Genomic DNA, 26,296 nt, shown 5'->3' with positions numbered 1-26,296 from the left:
ATCACCCTATGTATACTTCTATCTTCCTCTCCCTCTTAACATTGCGTTTTGAACATTTTAATTAAACACAATATTCTCCCTAAAATGTATGGATTTTGAATTATTTAGCTAACTATAAGATAAATTCCCCAATGTTTGGCCTTTGGGCTGTTTTTGGTTTTTGCTATTATCAGAAAAGGCTATGAATACTTTAAGACTCTTGACACATACTGTCAAACTGTTTTTTAAAATATATTAAATTTATTGCATCCAGGAGTTTGTGTATTCGTTGCATTATGTTCTTTCTATTGAATATTTATATTTTTAAAAACTCCTGCTGAGGGGCACCTGGGTGGCTCCGTCGTTAAGCGTCTGCCTTCGGCTCAGGTCATAATCCCAGGGTCCTGGGATCGAGCCCCACATTGGGCTCAGTTGGGAGTCTGCTTCTCCCTCTCCCACTCCCCCTGCTTGTGTTCCCTCTCTAGCTTTGTCGCTCTCTGTCAAATAAATAAATAAAATCTTTAAAAAAAAAAACTCTTGCTGATTTGATGGAAGAATTGTATCTTAGTGTTAATTTCCATTTCTTTGATCACTAGTGAAGCTGAAAGATCATGTTTGGCCATTTGTTATTTTGGTAAACATTCTGTTCATATTCTTTGCACATTTTCCTCCTGCCACATTTGTTTTTCTTACTGATTTGTGAGGGTTCTTAGCCTGTTGAGGATTGAATTACTTGAAAAATTTTTATATTAAGCAGTGGGAACTCATGGGAGGAGACCCCAAACCCACATCAGCAGTCCTATAAATTTTTTCCTAGATTGAATATGAGTGGCTACAAGCTCCACCTTCCCATTTTAAGCCTCTTATAATCTTACTGTATTTTGGTGGCTATTTAGGAGACTCACTAAATACATTGATAACAAATACACTGAGACATAGTAATCAGGTGAAAACTGCCTATTTTCAGCTTAGTAAAAGCAAACAAGGCAGGTAAAATCCGTGCAGTTTTCAGTCTCACTGTAGGTTAGAATCACTTGGGAGCATTTAAAACTAATGATGCCCAGGCCCCACGCCAGACCCGTTAAATCAGAATCTCTGGGTTTCACCCAAGGCATCAGCATTTTTTCCAAGCTTTTTTGAGATACAGTTGACATATAACATCATGTAAGTTGAAGGTGTACAATGTGATGATTTGATGTATGTATATACTGCAAAATGATTACTACAGTAGGTTTAGTTAACAAATCTATCACTTCACATAGTTATAATATGTGTTGAGAACTTTTAAGATTTGCTCTCAGTAACTTTCAAATATACAACACATTGTTAACTGCAGTCACCATGCTGTACATTACATCTGAGAACTTATTCATCTTATAACTGGAAGTTTATACCCTTTGATCACTTTCACCCATCTCCCCATTCAGCCACAATCTACTCTGTTTATGAGTTTGGTTATTTTAGATTTTACCTACACGTGAGATCATGCATATTTTAAACCTCCTTAGGTGATTACAGTGAGCAGCCAGGGCTGAGAGCGACTATTCAGTTAAGTGGTGATGTTAAGTCTCCCATAGCTAAAAATCATTGTGAAACTGGTAGTCTGACTCAGTTTTGTTACTGCTAATGGGTATCAGGTTATGAACAATAGAGTCTAGTTTTTAAAAATCATATTAGTTATAAAAACCACAGCACAGTTTTGTATTAATTAACAAGCATAAGCATTTTTTTTCTTTTTCTCCACTTAAGTGATTATTTTGAAAGCATGCATTGTTTAAATGTGGTTTTCTCTATGGTACAATGTCTGGATAATGTTACCTTAAATTTGGAAGCTTTGCAATCTTACTGGTGGGTATCTTTTGGCAATCTCTTATGTTAAAGCACTAAGGTATTATTTTTTTGGCCTGCTTTTCCTAACTTCCTAAAGTTGAGTGCCTATATTAACTTTGTGTATATGCAAAAGTGTAAGCTTTGCTTTCAATAAGTCTTTTTCTCCAAGTAGGATATATCTTAATATTAATAAAAGGACATATGTGTGTTTAAGGTGAGAATATGGTCCCTGTTTTTTGTTTTTTTTTTCTGTATAAACTTTATTTTTTAGAGCAGTTTTAGGTTTATAGCAAAATTGAGCAGAAGACAGATACTTCCCATATATTCCCTGCCCCCACATACGTACAGACCCCCCCACTGTTAGCACCGCCCACCAGAGACCGTAATGAACCTACATTGACATTATCACTCAGAGTCCATAGTTACATTAGAGTTCATTCTTGGTGTTATACATTCTGTGGGTCTTGACAAATGTATAGTTAATTGGTCCTTGATTTTAATACTTTAAAATGTCTTGTTTATCAGTGTTTATTGCTGGTAGTCATTTCTATGAGGCTGCAACTTACCTCAGTATCCCTAACGTAAGTATTCTTATACCATTTTCTGAATTCAGCCATTTTTCAGTGTTTGCTGAAAAATAAACAGCACCAGAATCTGAAATAGATCAAAGTAGCCATCTTAATTTCCTGTCCTATACACTTAAGTTTATCCAGCACTTGTAATGGGGATAAACTGCTTAAAGAAAGTTTAATATTCTTTAAATTTCATTTACTGTTTCCATAAGCCAAACACAAATTTTGGGGAAAGGTTTGTTTTTCGTGAGAAAATTTTTGTATAAACAAGATTTTTTTTTTAAACATGAGGACAAGGGATGGAGTAGTCAGGGGAAAAGGAAAAATATGAACTTAGAGAATAATAAACTCCATGAGGTTTTTATTTGCTAAGTAGAATTGGGCCAAAAATTTGTCCCATAGCCATTTAGGCATTGAAAAGAGGTGGCGTGACTGATTAAACAGTTCTCATTATCTAGGAGAAACATTGCTATTCTTAATACTGAGACCTGGGAAATTTTTCTTTTGCAGCTTCATATAAAGCCACTATGAGATAAAGTAAACCATATTTTCAGAAATACCCTGGAATAAATACAATAGAGCATTTCATAGGGCTGTTCTTTATAAGACTTCTTGGGATAGGTAGAAGGGTTAAGGCCAAGATTGATTTCCATCATTCATTTATTCAGCAAATATATGCAGCATGTGAGTGCAGCAGTGAATGACATATTAAGTCAGAAAATCTTTTTTTGGGGAGATGGATTATAAATGAATTCATTAAATATACACTATGGATAATAATAAGGCAGGATATAAGAGATAAAGATTGACAGGTAGAAAAGCTATTTTAGATAGTACTGTAGTCAAGAGTGGTCTGACGAGGTAACATTTTTTTAATAGCTCCCTAAAGAAAAGAGGTCGGCATAATTAGTTTTTTTGGAGACCCAATCCAATCCAAACCAAAGATAATCTTACCTAATTCAAGGATAAAACAGTATATGTAGAGGAACATATCCTAAACTGGAATCCCATGAGGTGACTTCCTACTGGATATTAATAGCTGTACTTGTTCACACATTTGGAAAGTGCTGGACCATGTCGAAACAGGTTTCTTTACTGCAGGACAACTCAGAGCCGTTAATGTGCTCTGCAGAGGGGGAGGATATGATTTGTAGCATATCCTAAACTTAACCACAAAACCTTTTTTTTTTAAAGCATACCTTTTAGCACTTGCATAGACCACGGTTTGTAAAAAGCTGACCCAGAGGCATATACGTGGATTGTATATATCTTTTATGAAGTTTCCCGTAAGGAATATTTTTAAACTTAACTATAAGAGCATTTGATAAGAATCAGTAAGTTGAGAATTAATTGATTTATTATGGGTCAGCTGTGAAAACAGCTTTTAGAATTTCAAAGTCAAAACAGTGAAAATATTCAGGGATACAATGGTTCTCAACCAAGTAAATCACCTGGGGAGCTTAAAACAAAATAAAACAAACCTTCAGTGCCTAGGAGCCCTAGATTTTGATATTTGTTAAACCACTCCAGGTTTTTATGTTCAGTAAAGGTTAAAAACCACTCTTACAGATTAATAATTAGTAACAATACAAGTTGCCAGGCAAATAATATTGAAGCTGTGAAAAATGGTAGTGTGTTACTTAATTTTTCTTGGAATTACTTTTGTTAATTTAAGTGCTCGCTTATCAATGCTTTATATGGCTCTTTTTAGTAATGCTTAAGCCATTTTCCTAATTAAGCATGTCATAATAAAAAATATTTTCTGAATTAATGATATTTTATCAAATGGCCTCAATGTCTTTAAAGCTGACTTCAGTCGTGCTGGGGGATCTGAAGGAGCGCCCAGGGAAATTCCAGGATTACTTGACAGGGGTGCTGTGTATGATAGGAACTGCATAGGCAGTGCCCTGGAAGAGGCCATGAGCTGTTTTTCCGAGATGCAGAGGCAGACAGAGGAGAAGTTTCACGTGTGGATGGAAAAGCTAACTCACCTTGACACTGGCGAAGAGAACAAGCAGCTATGGAACCCAGGGAACTTAAAATGCAACTAGTTGGCCAAAGAATTTCCCCTCTCACCCAGTCAGGTGCTTACACGCAGATGCCTGATTTCCAAGAACTACCACAGCAGCCCTTTGGTTCTTGTGTGACTTGTCGAAATGTTGACAGTACAGTAGAATTCCCAAAGACTTATAACAGTTTTCCAGTTAACTTTGCCAAAAATGGGAATATTACAGAACAACCTTTGAATCTGTCACAAAGTCAATTGTGTTTACTATCTGGTTTTTGGCTTGTGTAAGAAGGAATATGGTTTTGCCTATTATAAGTTTCTTTTGATGGTGTTGTAAAAATTATAATAGTAAACAGTTTCTTTTAAAAATTAGATATTTAAAACAGCAGAGTTGGATAAATTTTAGCTTGTGTTTCGTTACATATGGTTGGAACATGGAACCATATTTAGATGATAATAGGAGCGATCCTCATCTTTATGCTTTTTTCATGCCAAAAATATAAATAAGATATAAGATAGGGAATGTTAAGTGAATCCAAATAGGTAAGTGATTAATTCCTTGAGAATTTCTTAGCATTTATTCTCTACAAACACTGTTGACTCCCTTCTGTTTCCAAAGGAGAGAATCATGTAATTAATCCCACTCTGAAGATCACAAATGATGAATGTACTGCATGAACATTTTTATATCATTCTAACGTATGTCATTTAATGAATGCATTTGTTGCTAGTCTTTAATGAATTATAACTTTCAATAACATTTGTATGCAGGAAGAATGAATTAACTTTGGAGGAAATGTATACTCTACCTACTATGTAAGATATTGTAGAGAAAGCAGAATAGAACGGAGTTTGAGTATATGCATGAGAATTTTTCATTGCTACATAGATGAATTTTTATCTTGAGCATTAACTTAAAGCTCAGTGCCTGAGGCAGTAACCTGGCAGACATCATTCAGTGAAATTGTCTGGTACCCTGATGTAAAGGGTACTTCTAGAGGAAACAGATGAAGTTGTCACTCTATTAAGCGTGTGTATTGAATGGGTTTTTAAGTTACTAGTGACTAACTGTATTAGCTAATGTACTACCGATTTAATTTTGTTTTTTATCCCCGGAGAGAAAATAAACGGCCCTTTGGCATGTTAAAGGGCCCATAGAGTATGTCAAAGGGGGGAAAATATCACAGGATTGAAAGTCTTGCAACATGATAGCTGTTTCTGTGTGCAGCCTGGGATTGGGAAATATTGGTATTTTATCTTTTCTGGGTTGGTAAGAGTATTGTGAGAAACCGCTGAATTAGGATGAAATTTTTTAGTAGGAATATGTAACTTTGCTAACACTTTTTTTGTTTAAGATTTTGCTTTATACTGGATTTACTTACAATAAAAATTTATTAGTCTTTCCCTTCAAATTTATAACTTGTAACTTCTCAGTATGAAAAAGGTTAATTATTTTAATATTTAATGAAGTTGCAACTTTGGGAAAACTAATTCTCTGTTTTATAAGAGGAAGGATGGGTAGTTTATATAACAGTGAAGACCTTTATTTTAATAATTTATCAGTAACTTTACTCAGAAAATTGTCAGTACATTTTCTATTTTGTTCTTTATCCAAATATTTGCAACTTCTAAATTAACTGTAATAGAACAAGTCAGCTTTTTTTCTTTTCTAGTTTTTATTATTTGAAAAATAAACTATGTGATTTTTTTTTTTTCTTTTTAGAAACTGATGGATGAGAATTGGGAGTTAACTTTGGGGGAGGCTTGTTAATGTGCTCCGTTCTCTCTGAAGAATGTATGGTAGGAATTGGTGAAAAAGACTAGAAGTCTCTTCTCTATTGTGTAATGACTTGTCAGATTTCCTAAACTTGATATTTGACAAATAGGGGTAAGGTTTGAACACCAGTGCAACTTGCAATAAATTTCTTAACATCAGTTAAGCTCTTACATAACATTAGTATGAATTTTCACCATAAACTATATAGGAGTTTATTATAACTGATGTATTTTTCTTTGAAATGATAGTGCAACATTTGTAAATGACTTCAGCCAGTATTTTTCTATTTTTTAGATTAAGTTTTATATCAACAGGAAGAACATACTGGTTTGGGATGACTGACTAGATTTTAACTAATCTGTAATCTTTGCTTGAATTTGAGATATTTTCAGGGAAGTTTGTTCTGTCTTCGGTTTCTTACTGAGATCACAGATTTTACTAGACATGGAATTTTAGGCATAAAAAAATGTTAATTTAGGGCTCCTGGGTGGCTCAGTCGTTAAGCATCTGCCTTCGGCTCAGGTCATGATCCCAGGGTCCTGGGATCAAGGCCCACATCGGGCTCCCTGCTCCACGGGAAGCCTGCTTCTCCCTCTCCCACTCCCCCTGCTTGTGTTCCCTCTCTCGCTGTGTCTTTCTCTGTCAAATAAATAAAATCTTTAAAAACAAAGTTAATTTAGGGGGGTGCCTAGCTGGCTCTGTTGGTAGAGCATGCAACTTTTGATCTCAGAGTCATGAGTTCAAACCCCACATTGGGCATGGAGCCTACTTAAAAAAATAAAAAAGTTTGGGCGCCTGGGTGGCTCAGATGGTTAAGCATCTGCCTTCGGCTCAGGTCATGATCCTAGGGTCCTGGGATCGAGTCCCGCATTGGGCTCCCTGCTAGGCGGGGAGCCTGCTTCTCTCCCTCTGCCTCTGCCTCTCTCTCTCTCTCTCTGACTTTCATGAAAAAATTAAAAAAAAAAAAAAAAGTTAATTTCAGCATGTTAACGTGACTACTTTTCTATGCATGTATAAACTGCTTTAAGCACTTAGCAGGTTTCTTTTTTGTTTCATGATTTAATATTTGATATATTAAGCATGTACTGTTTTTTATTTTTAAAATAGAAAATATGAATTCATCTTTTAAGAATAACACAAATTATTCCTAGTATTGATTGGATATATTCTAGTTTTTGTTATTAGATAATTGAGCAAAAAGTCTACAGATACATTTTTTGCATTTAAGAGAAAAAATGACAAAATTTCAATGGAATTGAATTGCCAAACATAAGTTTTAATAATTGATATTCTAGGTAGGAATGACATTTAGGATATTTGGGAAGGTGTTAAACAATAATTTTGGCAAGTCTTTCTACATAATTTTGGATAAAGAGGTGAAAAGAGGTTTTGGTAGAAAGAAAAGGACCACCAAAATATATTGATTTCATGCATAGAATATATTCCAACATATTAAAATTTATTCTAAAGTAAAGTTGGACACTTTGTGGTTTGGAGTGTTTAACCTTAAGAATAATTTTGTAGCAGAAACATACATGCAAATTTTATCCTGATTTTCAGTTTCTCACAGTACCTTGAAAATGTGTTGCTGTCTTAGGGAATATTGTTTTGAAAAACAGTAAGTTTTTATATGAGTAGTGCTTTAAAATGATTACACCTTCCAGATTGCACAATTTAAAAATTCCTCTTTCAAAAAAGTTTCTTTATATTATGTATATTTAAAGAAGTATCAAGTATTGAAGTAGTTTTAATACTTATTTTTATATGACTGTTGTTGTGGATTAGTGAATTCTCCTTTAGTGAGGCAAAGTCTGTATCCCTGAGATTATACCCCCTCATCCGTGGGGATTATGTTCCAAGACCCACGTGGATGCCTGAAACCACGGACAGTACTGAACTCTACATATACTGTTTTTTCCTATACAAACATACCTGTGGTAAAGTTTAATTTATAAGCTAGGCACAGTACGAGATTAACAACAATAATAAAATAGAACAGTTACAACAATATATTGTAATAAAAGTTATGTGATTGTAGTCTCAAAATCTCTCATAGTACTCACCCTTCTTGTGATGATGTGAGGTGATAAAATGGGTACGTGATGAGAGGAAGTGAGGTGAATGACACAAGCGCTCTGACATAGTGTTAGGCTACTGTTGACCTTCTGACCATTTGTCAGAAGGAGGATCATCTTCTTCCAGACTGCTGTTGACTGATGTGACTGAGACCATGGAAGTGAAACCACGGCTAAAGGGGACTGTTGTACTTAAAAGGACTACAGCTAAGAAGTGGGAATGACTTTTGGATCATGTGTGGCGTTTTAATGTAGGTATTGTTTTAGAAGTGCCTAGTGGTCTTCCCTAATTTCTCTTGAATTCCCTTAATTTTCCTAGAATTTTACAAAGGGTAAAAAATGTATCCTATTTGGACCTTTTCGTAGTATATAAAGGGCTAATGCTGAGAAGAAACTTCTTTCAACCTAAAACATTAATCTAGACATGGTTGAATGCTTTTTATTTAAGAATAAAGTCCCATATTTGAGCATGTCATTTCTCTAATATGTACATATGGAATTAGGTGATGATTTTTAAAAAGGGACATTATCCCCTCACTAAAGGTAAATGTGCTTTCGGGTACTCTGTCAACAGACTACTTCCTGCCTAAGTTGTACTAACTCAGTGTTCTAAAACATTAGATTTTTAATCATTTTAAGAGCATTTAAACAGCAGATTAGAATGATCTGGTTATTCGAGCCACTTGTTAGATAATAACTCTCTTAATTGTATTGATGTGTATTTTGTGCACATTATTAAAAATGAGTGAAATAAAAGCCCAAATAAAATTTTAATTTAGAACACAACACAGTGAAATTAAAATCTTAAGATTTAATGTTTTGCATGAAGTGTTATTTTAACTTAGAAGTAAAGGATTCTGTCATTTTGGGGCTCCAGAAGAAAAAGCCTGTTTTCTTATTACCAAGTAAGAGGAATGAGCCTCATCTCAAGGATGTGTGTGTCTGCACGTGCGTGTGTACACATGTGCCCATTCAGAATTCTGAAATAATTTCTGTATTTTTATTAACGTTTTATTAACGTTGTTGGAGACAGATAACTATGTAATAGTCTTACAGGGATTTTAATGGATTCACATCATTAACATCCATTCATTGCTTCCTACATGTATGTAAGAAAAAGAGTTGCCCACATATAAGCCTAGTTAGGGTGATTAAATTGGAGAAAATTACTTTATGGATTTTCTTTTTCTGTCGAGTAAAGGTTTTTGACCTCTTGTTTATTTCACTAGCAGACTGAGTAAAAAAATAATTTTGCTTCATTGCTTTTGTCATTCTCTACTGTTACAGATTTAACAGCAGAGATCCAGATCTCTGGGTCTAGGTATATCTCAATTTACCTAAGATTTATTACTTAAAATTTGTATGCAAGTCAGAATATTAGAAATGAAAGAATTTTAAATGTATTAAATCTGCTTGTTAGTAAAAGAGATGCTGTAGTGAATCTTTTTGTTGAGCAAATAAAGCACCCAAGTTGATACTACTGATAATTTTCATTTTTAATGTATAGCTGAATTTGCCTAATGGTACAGCTACATGGAAGTCATAGGAAAGATGGCAAATAGGTTTCTTGCTGTCATTTGTTTAGAATAACAGATTATAGGCAAGCTGTTTTAAAGATGGTGACCTTTTAAAGTAATTGTACCTGTTATGTTTTGTTTAATTTATATTGATTTCCCTCTCTCCTGTTTCAATTATTTAAATGATACAGTGATGGTGACAATGAAAAAGATTTTGTGGAATGTCACATTTAGAAAATACAGCATCAAAACCATTTCAGCAAATTTATTAAACTTGAAATTTTTTTACTGTTCAGTAAAAATTGTTCTTGAAGAAAAATTCATCTCAAAATCCTTTCTAAGAATGGCATGTGTCCATAATCATTGTAGAGTAAGAAACTTGTCTTCTTAATTTGACTAGAACAAATTATACACAACATGAATAACTTCTGAGTTTCTATACTTCTCATTTTTTTCTTGATTTTTGTTTTTAATTTCTCTGACTTTTAGGAAAGTTAGTGGGGATCGAAAACAAACTACTAGTTTACTAGCATTGAATAGATCTTACCTTATATTAAATTTACCACAACATAAAATAGAAGACATCCTAAAAAGTGAAGGAATAATAATCTATAAGGAAGTATATTCTTTGGTAATGAAATCTTACAACTTTAAGATTTGGGGAGAATGTTATCAAATAACTGATTTTATTTTATTGCATTTTCTTTATATCTTTTACCTAACTGCATTTGAAGTGTAATAACTAATCTAGATAAATAAAAGTTTTAAAAAAGAAATGTTTCTTGTTACTCTCTTGAGGACAGCATTGGTTATATTAGTGATTCTCTACCAGTTAATTCACATTAGGTGTTTGGGATTCAAGAAGCTTGCTTTTCCATAATGAAATGATGGTATTAGTTTGTAGTTAGAATAATTAATAATAGGTTTTACATGATTTTTTTTTAAAGATTTTATTTATTTGACAGAGACACAGCGAGAGAGGGAACACAAGCAGAGGGAGTGGGAGAGGGAGAAGCAGGCTTCCCGTGGAGCAGGGAGCCCAGTGTGGGGCTCAATCTCAGGACCCTGGGATCATGACTTGAGCCAAAGGCAGATGCTTAATGACTGAGCCACCCAGGCGCCCCTACATGATGTTTTTGAGATAATTTTCAGGTTTTTTGTAATTGGTGTATTGAGAAAGGTAATAACAAATACCAATGTTAATACAAAAGTTGAGATTCTTTTCCTTTATATGTCCTAGTAAGTTATCCTCTTAAAAATTGAGGAATATTTGGAAAATAGCAGAATTTAGACTACAAGGAGTAATCAGAAAGGAATGGAGGTATCTTTAGGAGGGAGCATAGGCATGGAGATGTGGCTAAAATCATACCTAATTTTAATGTCCTTCCTGTACATAGTACAGCTATTTTAGTTCTCTATAGATTTGAATACTAAAGCAGTAGGTTGTGAGTTTGTTTCTGAAAAAGGAAGAAAAATTGAAAGATGGTGACCTCTTCAGGTGCCCTGTTTTCTATATTTTTAGGGTTTTTTTTGAACATCCAGATATATATTACCCAAGTTACCTCATGAATAACCTCCCAATTTTCCCAGCTTTATAGTTAGTGATGAAATGTTAAAATTAAATTTTCTTTCTTGTGATCAACTTTCTAACAACTCTGATAATCTTAAATATTTGCTTTTACCTCTTTGATCCTTTCAAAATTAACTCTTAATCAGTATCATAGGTAACTTTTCTGGGTGGACAAAATGACCTGTCATTTACCAGTATGATATAAGGATAGATGTAATGCTTAAAACTTTATTCCCACCTTGCAAACTTTATAATCTCAAAACTTTGAATAATTGAGATGAGTATAATGGAAAAAGTACAAAATAGACATTGATTCAGTTTTATTTTGAAAATGACTTAATGCCAGGTGCCTGGCTGGCTCCATTGGTGGAACATGCTACTCTTGATCTTGGGGTTGTGAGTTCGAGCCCCACTTTGGGTGTAGAGATTACTTAAAAAAACAAGTACAAATTTAATTAAAAAATAGAAATGACTTACTGCCTAAACATAAATTTTCAGTGCATATTGCGCATTTCATTTCCATTTAGCCCTGTTTTCTCAGACATTTTTCTTTTCACCGAAATAGCTTTTTTTTTTTTTTTTTAAAGATTTTATTTATTTTTTGACAGAGAGAGAGACAGCGAGAGAGGGAACACAAGCAGGGGGAGTGGGAGAGGGAGAAGCAGGCTTCCCGCTGAGCAAGGAGCCCGATGTGGGGCTCTATCCCAGGACCCTGGGATCATGACCCGAGCCGAAGGCAGACGCTTAACGACTGAGCCACCCAGGTGCCCCTCACCGAAATAGCTTTTGATATTATTCTGCAGAAAATATACACACACAGTTTTTGGTATTTAAAGCTGTTTTTCTAGAGATGGCACTTTTCTATATATGTTTTTGTTTTCTTCTGGTAGATACAATTATTCATCTTTTCCAAGAGCTGCTTTGAAAATGACTGCTTTCTGTTTCTTCAAATTGTTCTTTGTGTGTGTATATATACATACACACACTTTGATAGTAATAAAAATATAGCATAAGTATTCTCACGTATTTTTTCTCATTTGCAAATATAAATTTTCACTTGGTAAGTATTTTGGTATGTAATGAAAAAGGCTTTTTTCTTGAGTAGCTTCTGCTAACATGCAAATTTCCTTCTTGAGGTTTGCCCTTTCCCTCGATTCCTCATAAGCACACCCTTATTCCCCCACACCTCATTCTCTCTCCTGGCCACTACACACACATACTCTCCCTTCTTAGACCCCTTGGGTAGGTCATTTCTAAGAACCCTTCTTTCAGGTGTAACTGTTTTGAATCTATCTGGTTTGAGGTCACGTGTGATTTCCATCACTGTCTTAATGTTGTAGGTAATGGCACTGGGCCTAGGCCCTCTAATGACTGTGGCAGCAGAGCTTGTATGGGATCATTTGGCAGTAACAAGATAGATTTTTCCTCTCCTCATGAGGGGTTCAGGAGATTGGCTGTATTAGGGACAACAGAAGGAATTTTCTCTGGGCTTTACTGTATATTACTATAGTCATAGAAATGGGAGTTGAAGGGGCAAAGCATCTGTTGGGCCATTGCCCCACCTTTCCTTGGGCCTAAGACTTGACCAATAGAGAAAGAGAAGTGGCATTTTTAGGATGTCTGGGATACAAGAGGAGTTCCTGTCTCCTAGATCTAATCAGACTTCATACTGGGAGACTGACAACCCTTGTTTTAGTGGGAGGGCTCTATAGGCAAGGATGGTGCAAAATATGAAATAATCCAAAAATGTTCTCTATTTGTCTTTGAAACACTTTTATATGAATACACCCCAACTGATATGACACTTGAGACAAAAATAAAAGTACAAAAGCCCCATTTGTGGTGATCTCAGTAATCCTAGCAGAGCATTTACTTCACAAGTTGGGTTAATCTTTTGACCAGTATGAGGCACCAATCTAGACAGTGATGTTTTCTCAAAGCTGCTTGCTTGCAGGCTCTGTAGGGCAGAATTTGCATGTAAAGAAAAGCAGCCAAATAATAAAGTAGGGCAGGTGCTAATTATAATGGAAGGATGGGGCAGTGGACCAGTATTGTGCTGTTATGTCATCTTTAACTCTTGCCATAACCTTGTGAAGAAACAGTCTTACAGCTAAGTAGTAGTAGGCAGGACTTTTAACGTATTATGTTTGCTGCCAAAGATCTATGTGTTTCCTATGCTGCTGTCAGTTGCCTGTATATTCCCAGTTCCTTAACACTGAACAACTGTAATGTAATTGATTCTGCTTCCACCTAAGTAGGACTTAAATCTTTCATCTGTAAAACAAGAATGGTAAATTATGTATTACCTTACATAATTTTAAAATTCTGTGCTTTTGGTTATCAAATTTGAAAAGGGGTTTGTCAGGGATAAACATAGTAAAGGATGTTGGTTTTGTTTTGCCTCTTTATTTTTGATTCAGATTCTTTCAATGAGGTTTAAAAGAACGTATTTTTTAAAAAGAACGTATTTGAGAAAACGAATTCATAAAATTAAACACACGATGACAACAGTACAGAAGGTTTAAGGTCCATAAAAGTGTAAACTTCACTATATCAGGAATGTATGATGACAGACACATCTGTATTTTATTATTTGCAAAGTTAAAACAGTGTTTATAGGCTAGGAGGTCAGTGAGAGGGTCCAAACCTATTTCTAGCATAAAATGGACTAATTGATGTTCTTAAGGCAGTGGGTTGCTTGACTTTTAATTTTTCTTGCCTTATAATCATAACGACCAGTAAAAATTTCAAGATATTTCAATCAGGAGGAGAAACAGCACTTTGATTAACCACAGACCAAATAGTTATTAGCTAATTGTGTTAAATATACCTTTTTGAGATATGCTTTTAATGATTATAGAAGAACTAGTAAGTTCATTATTATAAATTTGTGTTTTAAGATTGTGACAGACTTCAAGGTTAGCAGATGGGAGATTGTGCAGTTTGGCTAATCCTTAAATATTGTAACATGGAATGTGCTTACATTAATGATTAAATTTTAAATTGGAAATGTTTCCATGTATAACTACTTAAAGGGACTATTTTGGTGTTTTTGAAAGTGAAAATCTTAGTAGCATTGCATTTGTTTTAGCAGCGTAGAGGAATAATCAAGTTGGGAGGGAGGACAGTATCTCCATCTTTATTCCATCCTGTAATGAATTGTTAGAGTCAAATTGGAAGCATAGTTGTTGCTTCTGTTATTAATGTGTTGAATTTTTCTAGCTCCTCCTCAGTGGCTTTTCCCCCCCCCCTTTCTTTTATTTATTTTGTTTTATTTTATTTATTTATTTGACAGACACAGCGAGAAAGGGAGCACAAGCAGGAGGAGTGGGAGGGGGAGAAGCAGGCCTCCTGCTGAGTAGGGAACCCAATGCGGGGCTTGATCCCAGGAGCCCAGGAGCCCGGGATTATGACCCAAGCCGAAGGCAGATGCCCAACGACTGAGCCACCCAGGCGCCCCCCCCCTTTCTTTTAAAAGGCAGATAAAATTACTACAGGATCTTACCTGTCTCTTAATTCTGCTATGTAGCAAGAATCACTTTTAAAAGAATATCACAAATTATCACCATCAGTTAGCTAATACTTAGTGGTTAAAGTCCATGCCCTGATGATGAATGCTTTAAACATACCTTATTTAATCTTGGTTTGCTAATGATAAGTGTAAGATGACCTTAGAACACAAGATTCTTTTTTTTTTTTTAAAGATTTTAATCATTTATTTGACAGAGAGACAACAAGTAGGCAGAGAGGCAGGCAGAGGGAGAGGGAGAAGCAGGCTCCCCGCTGGGCAGGGAGCTGGATGTGGGGCTCGATCCCAGGACCCCGGGATCATGACCTGAGCTGAAGGCAGCGGCTTAACCGACTGAGCCACCCAGGCGCTCAAGAACACAAGATTCTTAATTGTGGTTTCTTGTTGGAAGAAAGATAAAAAGGCAGCCATTCCTTTATTAAAGTTTGAATAGTATTGTCATTGTTTTGGATACACTGGAACTGAGAAATGACACTGATGATAATTTAACTTTTAAGTGTAATTAAAATATGAAAATATTACTGTCTTTGTTTATGATGAATACTAAATTTAAGCTAAGCTATAAGGTGTGCTGTTTGGAAATAATGGAAGATACAAGAATGAAGCCAGATAACAAGTTTATGCTTGTATTTCCTACTGATGAAGACTTTCAGACAAGTTATTGCCATGGGTAGGTGATGTTAACTCTGCATGTACATATACAACTATACTCTTTGCATGACTCTACATGTAGGAGTGGTACAATTTTGACTTGACTGTTGACCTGATGCCTCAATTTGGTGGTTGGGGTGGGGGGATGTGTGAGCAAGAGGTTGTGAATGGTACTAGTGGTATAAATTTTAAAATAAATTACTAATTTATTGTAAAAGCAACACTTAACTAAAGCCCTTTTAAAAATAGAACATTTGGTCAAATAGTCAATATTGTACTTGACCCTCATATCTTCTGCACCCAAGTATTTGGACATCACACAGTATCTTGATTCCATAATAATCATTTTGAACTCTGACGAGAACTCCATAAATGATAGAGCTTTCTTTTCCTTTTTAGAAAAGAAAAATATCAAACATGAACCAATTTTTTGCTATTTAAGCTAAAATCCATTACCAACTGGTACTGAGGTCACACTATTGAATTTTATGAACTTGATTTACCCTTTTGGGAGAATTGGAAATTATTTTTAAGTAGTCAACTGAAATTGTCATGATCGTCAGAATTTCATATTGTGACATGTCTGTTCTTTATACAGTGGCTCTTAACAACTCATTTGCTTTTATTTGGTCATTTTTATTTTAAAAATGTTGCTACATAAACCTGTGATTTGAGAACTTTGCTTTAAGGGATAAATACCCCAAATGTGTTCCATCTTTTGTTCAGTGACAATTTACACAATGGATGTTTGTATTAAAACTAATCCTTCATTGTGTTCTATTTTAATGATTCATTGGCATATGTATTCATAGTCAAAGAGTTTCATAAAATAGGCGTGTTTAATGTTAAACAGTCTTGATCTTAAAAAATCTTTATGGAAATACATAATTTGCCTGCACTTCATAAATAGCTGTTGGGGGAGAAACTGCATTCTTTTATTTCTGCTTTATTCTAAAATGGAGATAGTAGTAAGGGATGTGTTTCATAATTGAATGAAAACTGTATTTTTGCTTTTTGCTGTTGCATTAGAAAAAGGGTAGCATTAGCATTTTAAAGCATGTATCTGTTCTACAAGCATGAATATTGAGTTATTTTAGCATGAATCACTGCAGTTTAATTACTCTGGAGCTCTGCTGCCTTTTTCAGTTAGTTAGGATGATTTGGAGGTAGAAGGGATCTCTTATTTTCCAGTAAGGACTTCAATGTCTTCCTCTAAAATAACCCATAAGGTTGCATATTGTTGCCTTGGAGCGTGAGCTGGTTGTTTTTCTCAGGGAAAAGAAAATTTCTCCCTAACAAGACATCCAAAGCAAAATCCTGAAGGTGGATTTTGTGAGTATTTTCTTTTTTGTAGAATGTTGTAAAGTATATAACATCCCTGATATTTGTAAAGGGCTTTACTGGACATAGTCAAGTAGAACTCTTAGTGTTAGCCTTAGTTCTTTAGAATAGGAAAATACGTATTTGATTTTCTTCTCTGAATCTATTAGTGACTTTTTAAGTATTAGCTATTAAGAGAAAGAACTAGACTCATTCTCTTAAAAACTATAAAATGAGTTTTAATAGTTTGCCTCAGTTTTTTTCCTTTAAAAAATCAGTTTTACTCTCTGTGGAGTCTTCCCCTTTTTCATAATCTTTTGCTCTTTAGAAATATGGCAAGAACTCAGTGTAACTTTGTTCAGTATACTGTTGTCCTCCGTTCTTCATAATTATGCTCCTTTTCTACTTTTCAAATGTGTCCCTCATCTTTATAAGCTTGGGTTATCTTTTCCACTTTCACATCATGTACAAAATATTAGGTGTATAAAGTGCAGCTTTTCTGACCAGATAGAATAATAAGATAAAGGCAACTGGCATTTGGAGGGCTCTTAGTTACAGAAGTATTTTTCACCCCAGAAGTTAGATACAAGTATACATTTTCTTTCCTCCCTAGATGGACCTCCAGTTGTAGCTTATTATGATATGTCTGACACCAGCTCTGACCCAGAAGTGGTAAATGTGGACAATTTATTGGCGGCTGCAGTAGTTCAAGAGCACAGTAATTCTGTAGGAGGCCAGGACACAGGAGCTACCTGGAGGACCAGCGGGCTTCTAGAGGAGCTGAATGCGGAGGCAGGTTGGTCTCCCTCCCCTCCCCCCTCTCATGGTGTACTGTGCATGTGTCCCAGCAGCTGTTCTCCTTGTAGTGACCCTGCCAATGAGAGCAGGCCAACTAGACATCTGGCATTAGATGACTGTGACTATCCAGGGTGCCATTTGTAACTGAAAAGGAGATGTGGGTAGCATGTCGTTCATCTTTCCTAATGTGAAGGAAGCAAAAATGAGAAATAATGGTAGGCTTAGGTAGATTCCAGTAGACCTATTTCTTGGGTTAAAAATACTTCACATACGTTAAAAACCATCCAGATGGCCTTAATACTCCTCCCCGCTCCTCTTCTCCAGGGGCTTCCCTCACTTAATCTGTACTGCGACCTTACTTTGCAGTGTGGGGAGGGAGCTTATTAAACTGGCCCCTGGGGGCTGCTCCTGTGCGGGGCTGCACTGTTTCTTCTGCTTCTCGGTGTGCCTGTCCCTGTCAGTTCCTCTACGGTAGCTCTCAGGTTGTCTCTTCCAACCCTTTTCATTCAGTTTCTGCTTCTGGTATCTCAGGAAAATCTCTCTCCCTGTCTTGCATAATTTATCTGGGCTCTGTGATGATTCTGAAGAGTGATATTTACTCACTAAAAAAAAAAAAACCATTGCATTGCTTTTGAAAACATTGCCCAGTGCCTCCAAGTCTCCTTAATTGTGTTCCTCAACACTTTTTCAACATTCTTTCTCATTTAAACCTTTTTCTTAAAGCATTAGAACTTAAGTTTGAAAAGAGAGGGGGAGGGGATTGAGAGACTGCTTTTAGTGTGTATTTTCCTACTTTAGTGTTACAGAAGGATTATAGCTTCCTAGTTAAATTATAAATTGCATTGGCTTTTATGAACTACTCTTATAATTTAATCACTACCTAAAATATTATGTTTATGGGTTTTACAAAAATAATAATAGGTTTAGAACACACACACACACACACACACACACATATATATATATTGAAATTGCTAGGAAATAAAAAAGGAGACAGCGCTCCACAGATCATTGCCCTTAATTCTTCCTTCCATAATCTGATTGGAACAAAATAAAAATCTCTTATTTGTTGAGTTTCTGCTTAATTTATTATAGCTAATTTTGGAACAGGACCTGACTTTAGCTTTAAATATGTTTTGACTGCTAACTGCCTGTTTGACCTTGGACAAAGTGTCCTCTGGACTTCAGTTTTTGTATGTATAAATACTTGCTTTGCCCAACAAGGATCTTTTAAGGATTTATTAATATGTATAAGTACTTTAAAAAATTAAGCAGTAATATTTTATATCAAAGGAGAGTAGTTTGACCACATTTTGTTCAATATGTATTTCTAAGTTATATGACTTGTTCTATACACTGCATAGTTTATCTTCATTTTTCTTCTGTTGACCAGTGATCCATTCTACTTCACTTTTATTTCCCTGTTTCTTAGTCTTGCTGTTAAATGTAGATCACTGTATAGTAAAGTCTTGGGGAAAACATGAATGATTACTTTTTGTTTTGCTTTTCATGTAGAGAATTTTAATATTCGTTTGAGCCATATGGAATTGTTAATATTTGACTTTTTGACCTGTAACAAACCCAGCAGTTTCACACAATTCAACCTAATAGTGCAAAGATGTGGGCTTTAAAGTATCCTTAAAGTTACCAGTATCGGGGATAGCATCACATTTTTTTTTCTTTCAGATTTTATTTATTTATTTGACAGAGAGAGACACAGTGAGAGAGGGAACACAAGCAGGGGGAGTGGGAGAGGGAGAAGCAGGCTTCCCGCGGAGCAGGGAGCCTGATGCGGGACTCGATCCCAGGGCCTGGGATCATGACCTGAGCCGAAGGCAGACGCTTAACAACTGAGCCACTCAGCGACCCCGATAGCATCACATTTTTAGATTCAAGTAATTGTTAGCTTGATTGTTTAAAACATCACTAGCCTTTGTGTACTTGATTCTATTTTTGATTGTTTTTTTTTGAATTTCAGTCACACAATTTTTAAAGAATATATCACTCAGATACCTTCTTAAGAACCACCATTCTTAAGAAATGAAACATTACAAAAATATGTAAGGGAAACACCCACAGCTTCAACTCTGTTCCCTTTCCTTTTCCCTCTCCATTCCAAAGCTGTCTTGAATTTGGTATATTTGATGTTTGGTATTCCGTGTGTTTCTTTATATTTTTACTTCATTTATTGTGTATCTGTAAACAAGCATGTTTTAATACTAATTGATATTATATTGAACGTAATGATTTGTAACTTGCTTTTTTCAACATTTTGTGTTTTGTTTTTGTTGATAAGTATAGCTCTAGTTCATTCATTTTTCACTGCTGTTTAGTATTCACTGTATGAATATATCATAGTTGACCTACCCATTGTCTTTATTGGACATTTAGGATGTTATTCCAAATGATGCTACCATTAACATTTCTTGTACATGTCTCTTGGTACACGTATGTGATTAGTTTCTTTAGGATATAATATATAGAGAACATACGCATGTATTGGGCCACACATATTGTGTGTAGATTTTTGTATATCATCACTGTTCAACAGATCCTCACCACATTTTCTTATGAAGCCATATATTGGCTCAAAGTCTTTTTTTCTAAATCTGACAATGCAGGTATGTGAATGATAAAACTTAATAATACACTCTGGTCTTGATATAATTGTCTTAGTGGGAACCCATCTCGCAAATTTTGAATATACTTACAGTGCCACAACAAAATGTTAACAGAATTCATGCTTGCTTGCCAGTTTCTAGTTTTGAGATTTGAATTCTAGCATCAATGAGATGGTCATTCTTATGGTTTGAATTTTTTTTTTAAGATTGTATTTATTTCAGAGGGAGAGAAAGACAGGGAGGGAGGGAGGGAAGGAAAGAGAGAATGAGTGGGGGAAGCGGCAGAGGGAGAGGGAGAAGCAGGCTCCCCACTGAGCAGGGAGTCTGATGCATTTGGATCAGGAGCTGAAAGACGTTTAACTGACTGAGCCACCCAAGTGCCCCCCCTTTATTTATTTATTTATTTATTTATTTGACAGGGAGACACAGCGAGAGAGGGAACACAAGCAGGGGGAGTGGGAGAGGGAAAAGCAGGCTTCCCGCCAAGCAGGGAGCCCGATGCCAGGCTTGATCCCAGGGCCCTGGGATCATGACCTGAGTCGAAGGCAGACGCTTAACTGAGCCACCCAAGTGCCCTAGGTGATGTTTGTGTATGGAAAAGAGTTTTTACTCTTCAGTTTTAGTTTTTTTTTTTTTTTTAATTTTATTTATTTATTTGACACAGAGAGAGAGAGAGAGCGAGAGCAGGAACACAAGCAGGGGGAGTGGGAGAGGGAGAAGCAGGCCTCCCGCAGAGCAGGGAGCCCGATGCGGGTCTTGATCCCAGGACCCTGGGATCATGACCTGAGCCGAAGGCAGACGCTTAACAACTGAGCCACCCAGGCGCCCCTCTTCAGTTTTAGTTTTAACCAAGGAAAAGAATTGAAATCAGAAAGCCACTGGTCAACAAAAGACCTAAACTTTCCATTTCAGCTGTTGTCATGTGTTTCCTTCTCCTTTCCTGATGCTAGAATTGAACAGTGTAGTGTAGGTAGCAGCCTGCTGCCAACAAACATCCTGGTTTGAACCAGCAGCCACTTACATACTGTGTGAACTCAGGTAAATTACATAAAGCCTCAGTTTTTCTTCTCTGCAAACCAGGATAAAACTAGTATCCATCCCAAAAAGGTTATTGTTCCCATTAGGTGAAATGATGTCTATACTATACTTAGTGCAGAATACAGCACAAGGTAGGACCTCAGGAATGCTGGCCAGCATTATGTAACGTATGTATGCTGAAGTAGGCTGAGTAAGGAAGTGATTAATGGACCTAATCAGTGAATTTCTAATTTACTGTTCTGTCCCGGAGTGAGTTGCTCTGGCCACAGGAATTTCCTATACTTAGCCTGAGCATAAAAATTACCTAGGGTACTTCTAAAAATTCAGAATCCTAAATTTCTCCCTGAGGATTCTGTAAGTAGATCTGGTATGGGGTCTGGAAAATCTGTTTCTAGTAATCACTCCCAGGTAACTCTTGTGTTGGACATGTTGAGGAAACGGTATCAGTAAATAGGAGTATGGCTTAATTTTTACTTATTGCTAGTAGTAGCTCACTGTACATGTAAAAGTAGATAAGGCTAAAACAAGCAGAAATCTGAAGTACTCTTGGTATGGAAGGCTTATAATTGTGGTAAACTAAGTTTATTTAGAGTGAACCCCCCCCCCCGGAAATTAAAACTTTTACAGAAATGATATGTTTTTTCCATCAGCCTTCTTGTCAAGAAGGTGGCCCGTGAGCATGTTCCCATCCTTAAAATAGGGATGATGATCTTGATTTGTCCAGAACACTAGTTATAGTGCAGAGAAACAAATCTTGGGTTTCCTGTTCTTAGCCTAGGGCTTTTTATAATCAGACCAGAATGGCCATGTTTCTATTAATAGCACTTTGAAGTCAGTGTATCAGTCTTGTGAAGGAGATCACATTTGGTCAGGTTTCGCTTGTTTTTACCTGGTTCTTATGAGCTCTAAGATTTTAGTTTTCTGACTTCTTCTGCCCTACTTTTTAAAGTTGTTTTTCACGTTCTTACTGAAAAATGCAAGGTAATAATTCACTTGTTTTCAAGCTAAATGAATGATGACTTGAGATACTAACCTTTTTCATACCTAACGTGTTGCTGTCCTCCTGTCCTTTAATGTGCTGCAAATCGACTTTGGACTAGTTCTTACCCAGTAGATTTGTGATTTAAAAAGTAGCTACATTATTTCTTTTGAAGACAAAAAGAAAATGTTTGCCATGATAATTTAGTTACGATTTTATGCTGTGTTCTTTCTGATTTGTGCGTTGAAAAGGTCTTTAGTGGGAGGACAAAAACTTAGAATTTCTCATAGAGTGAAAGAAGTTATCTTTCCGAAGAGCTACACAGAGACAGCCAGCTGCCCCCATAGTTAAATAAGTCCTCTGATTTATTTTCAGTTTAATATTATTTGGTAATTGTGGTATTTACACTTTTTCTACAGGGCTTATTCTTGTCCTGCAACAGGAAAGATTATTGCCACTGACCGTATTCGAGAACCCCAGAGCATCTTTGAGGCTCCGTTTTGTGTATGTTTTAGCCATTGCTCTGTCACTGGATTCCTGTGAGGTCAGGGGTTGGAGGGTTGACAGTGGAGGATGGCCCAAAGGCCAGAGAATGTGAAGCTGTGCACAGGAGCTCCCAAAGGAATGTATGACATACTGAAGAGGGTTACGTTGAGAGAAAAGGACTAATTGCCCTGGCTCTGAAATAGACCGAAGAGGGGGTATATTCCTGGCTCTTGGAGAAAGCCTTGGTGTCTCTTGTAGAGCATGGTGTCCCATAAACTTGGTGGGGTCACAGCTAACTTGTTATCTGAGTGGCACATTTTATCTAATGGCTCTGACAAGAAATGTGGCAAAACTCTCACAATCATTAGTCTAGAGTTAACATTCACCAGGAAATTTGTATTTAGCCCCCATCACTTAACCTCAGCGTCCCTTATTTCATTTTATACTGATTTTTAGACTAAAGAGGAAAAATACTGGCCACAGGAGCCGACCCTGATTTTAAGTGATCAGTTTTAGAACATCACACAAGTTCCGTAAATGCCAGCAGGGTGGGATTACAATTTTTATGGCCCAAATCATGCTAACAAAATGGTTTGAATTGATGTAATAATGTGAAGGTGGTATGTAAAATACTAGTTTCTGGATCCATAATGATGAATAAAGTTAGAAGAATCTTAAATATTGACAGTAGTTACCTTTTCTTAAGATACTATAGTAGAATTGTGAGTAAAAGCATAGTAATTTTTCATTTCTTCCCCTTTATTTTATTATTTTTTTGTTCTTCCCCTTTCTTTAAACAAAGGAAGGCAAAGTGATATTTCCAGATCTGAAGTGAGGCTTTATAGGTGATAGGGTCAGGATGAGGGGCCTAATCAGTAAAGATTGATTATTCAGAAATATTGGTGACTGAGACAGAACATTTCATAAGTTGGAATTATAAATTAGAACTGCAGGCTACCCTCAGATAAAAAAATTAATTAAAAAAAATTAGAACTGTGGAGATAGAACTGGGCACAGAGATACTAAGAACTAATTGTGTCATATTCTTGTCATGTTTTCTTAATTACTGTTGAAAAGATTTGAGTAATCAAGGAGGAGTAGTTTAGTTATAGCAACCATGATTCCTACAATCTGCCTTTTTAGTTTGGTTTAATTCAGTTATCTTGTTTATTTTTAGGATGGTAAGGGCTGAGCCCCTTGCTATGAGTCTAACCACAGGGAGTGTTAAGTGCCTCTTGAGCCTTGGCTCCTTAGAGAGTAGGCATGGAGAATTTGGGGGTGGTTGTCCACATAAATAACGAGCACTCATATAGTCATAAGTAATCATGGTAGCAGGAACTTAAAGTGGAAAGAGAGAGAAACTAACCCCAATGCCAGTAATGTTCCATGGAGGGGTGAAACTGTCCTGTAGTTAGTATTTGGAAGTGCTCTGGAAGGTGGGGGCTGCTGGTGTTGTACATGAGGATGGAGGGCAGTATTCGTAAGTGATTCTGGTCCCCCAACTGTGGCGTAGGAGCAGCTTCCAAGGACTACAGGGTTGGTGGCATTTTCAGGAGAGTCAGATTTCCACAGGGAGGTGAAAAGTTCAGTGCAGTTTTCCATGGATCTGGCATTCCAGAGGGCAGTGGAAAAGTTGTAGGAAGGTAAGTGTGGGTGGCTGGAGCAAAGGAGAAAAACAGTGGAGTGGAGGATGAGACAGGAGAGCAGTGGATGGGTCCCAGAGGCTTGTGTTTGTGGGTGGCCAAGAAGATAGAATTACAGTGTTTTACTTCTCATAATCACTGGTTTTCTTCCTGCCTCTTCCTCTTGCTTTCTCCTTTTCCACGGGGGCTCTGGTATACTCTCATGCTGTTAACTTCCCTTATACCGTTCTTCCGCCTCACTGACCCATCACGCGGCCCTTTGCCAGCCCCCTGCTAGCGTCACTTCTTCCCTGCTCCAGCATGTTTAAGCCCAGCTCTCCTGTGCCATAGCCCCAGCTCCCTGTAGAGTGGGCTTTCCTGTCACCTAGCTGGCATAGTCTGATCCCTGGACGCACACTTGGAACCTGTATCACTCTGCTTAGCATAGCTGGAGAAAATCAAATAGCGGCAGAATCGTGGGTTGAGTTAGCTTCCTAATGTGCAGCGGCACCCTGGCTCTCAGTGCTGCGCAGCAGATCCTGTCTTTCCTTAGGCAGTTCTGTCTTCATAGTGGTTGCTTCACTTTTCTGAACCCTCATCCTGCTACCCACCCACACCTGTGCTCTGCACATGGCCTTGCCGCATTCTTCACAGATGAACCTTGCCTCAGCCTTCTGCCATCACGCTTGTTTCTGCTCTGCCTTTTTTCCACATATGGCCGGGTCTCTCCCATCTTTTAAAGTTCTTCATACACACACATACCTCTCCCTCAGACTCATTTTCCTTTCTCAGTACTATCCTATTGCCTTTTTCTTCATAGCCAAACTATTTAAAATGTGTATATTCTTCCTTTCCGTTATTCTTCACCTTGCTTTGCTACATTGGGTTTAGCCCTATCACTCCTGAGGCTCTTCTTGCCAAGGTACATGTATGGTCATCTTATTGCTGATTCTAGTGGACTCTACCTAGTCCCTCTTCTCATTGGACCTCTCTATTGGGCACTGATAAGCACGTCTTCCTAGAAATGCTCATTCCATGGTGTCCTGGCTTCGTATTTTAAGGTTTTCTTCCTACCTCTTACTTAACTTGGTGAGCTCCCCTTCATCTGCCCATCCTTAATTATTGGTGTTTGTCAGGGTTCTCTTCTAGGCCTCCTTCACTCCTCTGCTGCCCTTTACCTTCCCACCTACTGCCGAGGACTCTATTTCCTCTCTAGACCTCTGACCTGAGCTTTAGAATAGTACCTCCAGCTGCCTGTTGGACATCTTAAAGGCACGCCATCATCATGTCCTGAGCAACCACCCTCATCTGTTCATTGGTGCACTGAAGGGCACTGTAACTCTGTCCAGTTACCTAAAGCAGAAACCTAGCCATTATTTTTTACTAAGTTTGTTTGTTGATTTGCCTGATTCCAAGCATTGCTAACCCTCTGTATATACACGTACACAGATAGTATCCCCCCATTTTGTTTCTTTACTAGTTTGGCCGTAGTCATTTCTCACCCAGGAAACTATAGCAGTCTAACTGGTTTTCTTGCCTTTCATATTCCCTGCCCTGATATTAGTTCCATTTGTACACTCCAAAAGGAAATTTTTGAAAATGGAAAACCAGATCATGTCACTGCTTAAATTCTTCAGTGGTTTCCGACTTCTCAAGGTCAAGCCTTCTGAGCCCTGCTGACTTTCCCAGCCTCATTTCCCATTACTGTTTTTACTACATTACCCCACATTTTGCTGAATTTTTATACCCTTAAAGGGCAACACAGTGTTCCTTATTGCTACTTTCCCTCACCTGTGCCTTCTCTTCCCTAAGAGCTCTGTGTCCTCGATTATTCCCAAGTCTGGGAAATTTCCCTTTTCTGTGTCTTTAAACGTACTCCTTGCTTCTCTAACAGAGCAATTTTCAAGCCATAGTATAATGGACT

At 36.8% G+C, this 26,296-nt stretch overlaps 1 protein-coding gene across 2 annotated transcripts in view; it reads left to right on the top strand.

Annotated features, from left to right (window-relative positions):
* Nucleotides 1–26,296, top strand: part of C14H18orf25 (chromosome 14 C18orf25 homolog) — an 80,768-nt gene that overhangs the window by 42,499 nt on the left and 11,973 nt on the right. Inside the window, exon 2 of one of the 2 annotated variants that reach the window (XM_021686335.1) lies at nt 17,442–17,624. The exons of the other annotated variant lie outside the window; for it this stretch is intronic. Within the exon in view, the coding sequence (XP_021542010.1) occupies nt 17,442–17,624 (183 nt within the window). The remainder of the gene's footprint in view (nt 1–17,441; nt 17,625–26,296) is intronic. 2 annotated transcript variants of the gene reach the window in all.

Source organism: Neomonachus schauinslandi, chromosome 14, assembly GCF_002201575.2.
Source record: "Neomonachus schauinslandi chromosome 14, ASM220157v2, whole genome shotgun sequence".
Taxonomy (NCBI): domain Eukaryota; kingdom Metazoa; phylum Chordata; class Mammalia; order Carnivora; family Phocidae; genus Neomonachus; species Neomonachus schauinslandi.
The sequence above is the reverse complement of the archived record's forward strand: the minus strand, read 5'-3'. Positions and strand labels throughout refer to the sequence as shown.